At 34.8% G+C, this 2,313-nt stretch overlaps 1 protein-coding gene across 1 annotated transcript in view; it reads left to right on the forward strand.

Moving 5' to 3' along the window:
* Positions 1-634: 634 nt before the first annotated feature.
* LOC107709212 (lymphocyte antigen 75-like) overlaps positions 635-2,313 on the forward strand; it is a 5,199-nt gene continuing 3,520 nt past the window's right edge. The window contains exons 1-2 of the mRNA XM_016513650.1: positions 635-839; positions 1,779-1,817. Coding sequence (XP_016369136.1) covers positions 1,781-1,817 — 37 coding nt within the window. The 5' untranslated portion in view covers positions 635-839; positions 1,779-1,780. The remainder of the gene's footprint in view (positions 840-1,778; positions 1,818-2,313) is intronic.

Genomic DNA, 2,313 nt, shown 5'->3' on the forward strand with positions numbered 1-2,313 from the left:
ACTCTCTCACACACACACACACACACACGCACACACACACACACACACACACACACACTCTCTCACACACACACACACACACACACAGTCTTCTATTGTTTATATATAGAGCTAGTTATAAATATTATAACCCAGGCCTAACCTACACTCTAACCCTAAGACACAACGTCCTGCATTTTAATAAATAAAAAAACGTTATTTTATACTGTTTTCACAAATGAGGACGTCTCCAAATGGAGGTTTTCTCATGTTTAACTCACTTCTGGGTACAAATATGTCCCCAAAATATGGTTAAGGCAAGACAGTACTAGTGAATAAGGTAAAAATATTAACTAACAGACATAACCATATCTCCCCACTTAATTAAACGCAGTACATTAAGACAAAGTTTTCTGTAATGTCAGATTTAAATATGAAAATAAAGCCTTTTCTAATTAAATATGCACTACTCTGCTTACATTTCCAGAAAATAGATCTGAAAATCGGATAAAGTCAGGTTCAACATTCTTCGAAACCGATAAGTGCTGCTGAAGAACTTCTGAAGATACGTATTGGAATTGAAATCTAAAGACACAAATAACAAGTGTGATAGAATAATCTAAGTGTATTTTGTTTTCTTTCCACCTGTATAAACACACACACACACAGATGAACACACGCTCTCTTGTTCAGTGCGGTTGCCTTTGGGCAAGAAAGAAGGAAACAAACAAACCACAGAAGCGAGTTTTTCTGTCCAGGAAAAGCAAAGATGGGAGGAGCAGAAAGAGAGAGGATCGGTGATATCAGTCTGTCCTGATAAAAGAAGAAACACAAACACACCTGAAGCACAACATCTACAGGTAAGACACTCTGAGTTTTATCTGTACACTGATTATAATATGATTGATTTAGCAGTGTTTATATCACATTATACTCCGCTGATCACTGTTTAACTAGTGAATGTGTGGATTTTCCACATTTTTTTCCTGTTGGAATCTTGGTTTTTATAGAGAAAAATTACAGAGAAAATTTCCCAAGTGTGTCCTAAATGTATTTATTTATTAAATAAATTATACGCTATTACATGAGCAAAACCTACTTACAACAGCAATGCAATACCAGATCATAATGTCTGTGTGAATTTAACTCTGGAGATTTTAAACGCAGAAATGTGCAGCATAAAACAATACACTGTAAAAAATTATCATAATTCTTAACTGCAAAACACTTAAAATCATACAGTAAAAATTTGATATCATACACTGTTAGAAATTTAACAGGACATTTAATGTACTTTTACAGTACTTGTTTCATTCATATAGTAGATTCGTTATGTGGTTTCTCTTTTTAACTACATCACAATCTGTGTTTTTAAGGTGGTTGTCGGTGTATTAAAAATTTATAAAAATATAATAAATATAATATAATAAAATATAAAAATAAATACTGAAACCTATTTCAGTAGGTTGGTATATTAGCATTATACCAGTTAATTAAATATTTTTACAAATAATGTACAGTAAATGTTTACTGTAAATGCAACTTAAATCCGTAAAACCTAAAATATTGCTGCTGTATTTTTTCACTGAAAAGTTCTGGCAACCACAGCTGCTTTTACTGTAAGTTTGATGTATTTTCCGTGTATTTTCACACTGAATCACTTCATGTGTGTGTTTATAACCGATGTAGAATCTAATAAGCAATGATAAAGCAGAAATGACATGATCTGATGTTCTGGATCTGGTCAGATGCTCAGCGTCTGCGTCATTTATCGAGACTGATTTCTGGTTTTCCCTCAGAAATGGAGAGAATCACATTGATGTCTGTTCTGCTCACAGGTGAGTGAGTGTTTAAATGTGTCATCTTAGCCCCCCAAAACTGTCTGAATGATGGGGCCAGTGCTGCTTCCTCAAGAAAGTTTTTCATTCTCACGTGTTTTAAGTCTTGTCAGTTTAAACATTAAAGTAATTTTAAGCCATTTAAGCCCAAGACATCTCAATGCGCTGTGATAGACCGTTTCAGTGCGCACTGTGCACACAACTGAAGCGCACAAACAAAGCCGTCTCAGACAGCAGGTGCACACCAATGGCTGTCTTGACGAGTATCCTCGTAAGCACAGTCAGTCTTAAGTGAACGTAATTATAGTAAAGAAAATATCGAATGTACATCAGTATAACGGATCCGTGCATTTCTTATGTTAATAATGTTAATCAAAAAGAACAAAAGAAAAATCACTCGCTGCTCTTAAGTAACGTCTGTAGTTTTAATGGATATTTGTGTGTATGTTAATGTCAAAGAGTGAAATTAGACAAACTGGGGGGGGGGGGGGGGGGG

This window comes from Sinocyclocheilus rhinocerous, unplaced genomic scaffold, assembly GCF_001515625.1.
Source record: "Sinocyclocheilus rhinocerous isolate Xijiao unplaced genomic scaffold, SAMN03320098_v1.1 scaffold3798, whole genome shotgun sequence".
In the NCBI taxonomy this organism is placed as follows: Eukaryota; Metazoa; Chordata; class Actinopteri; order Cypriniformes; family Cyprinidae; genus Sinocyclocheilus; species Sinocyclocheilus rhinocerous.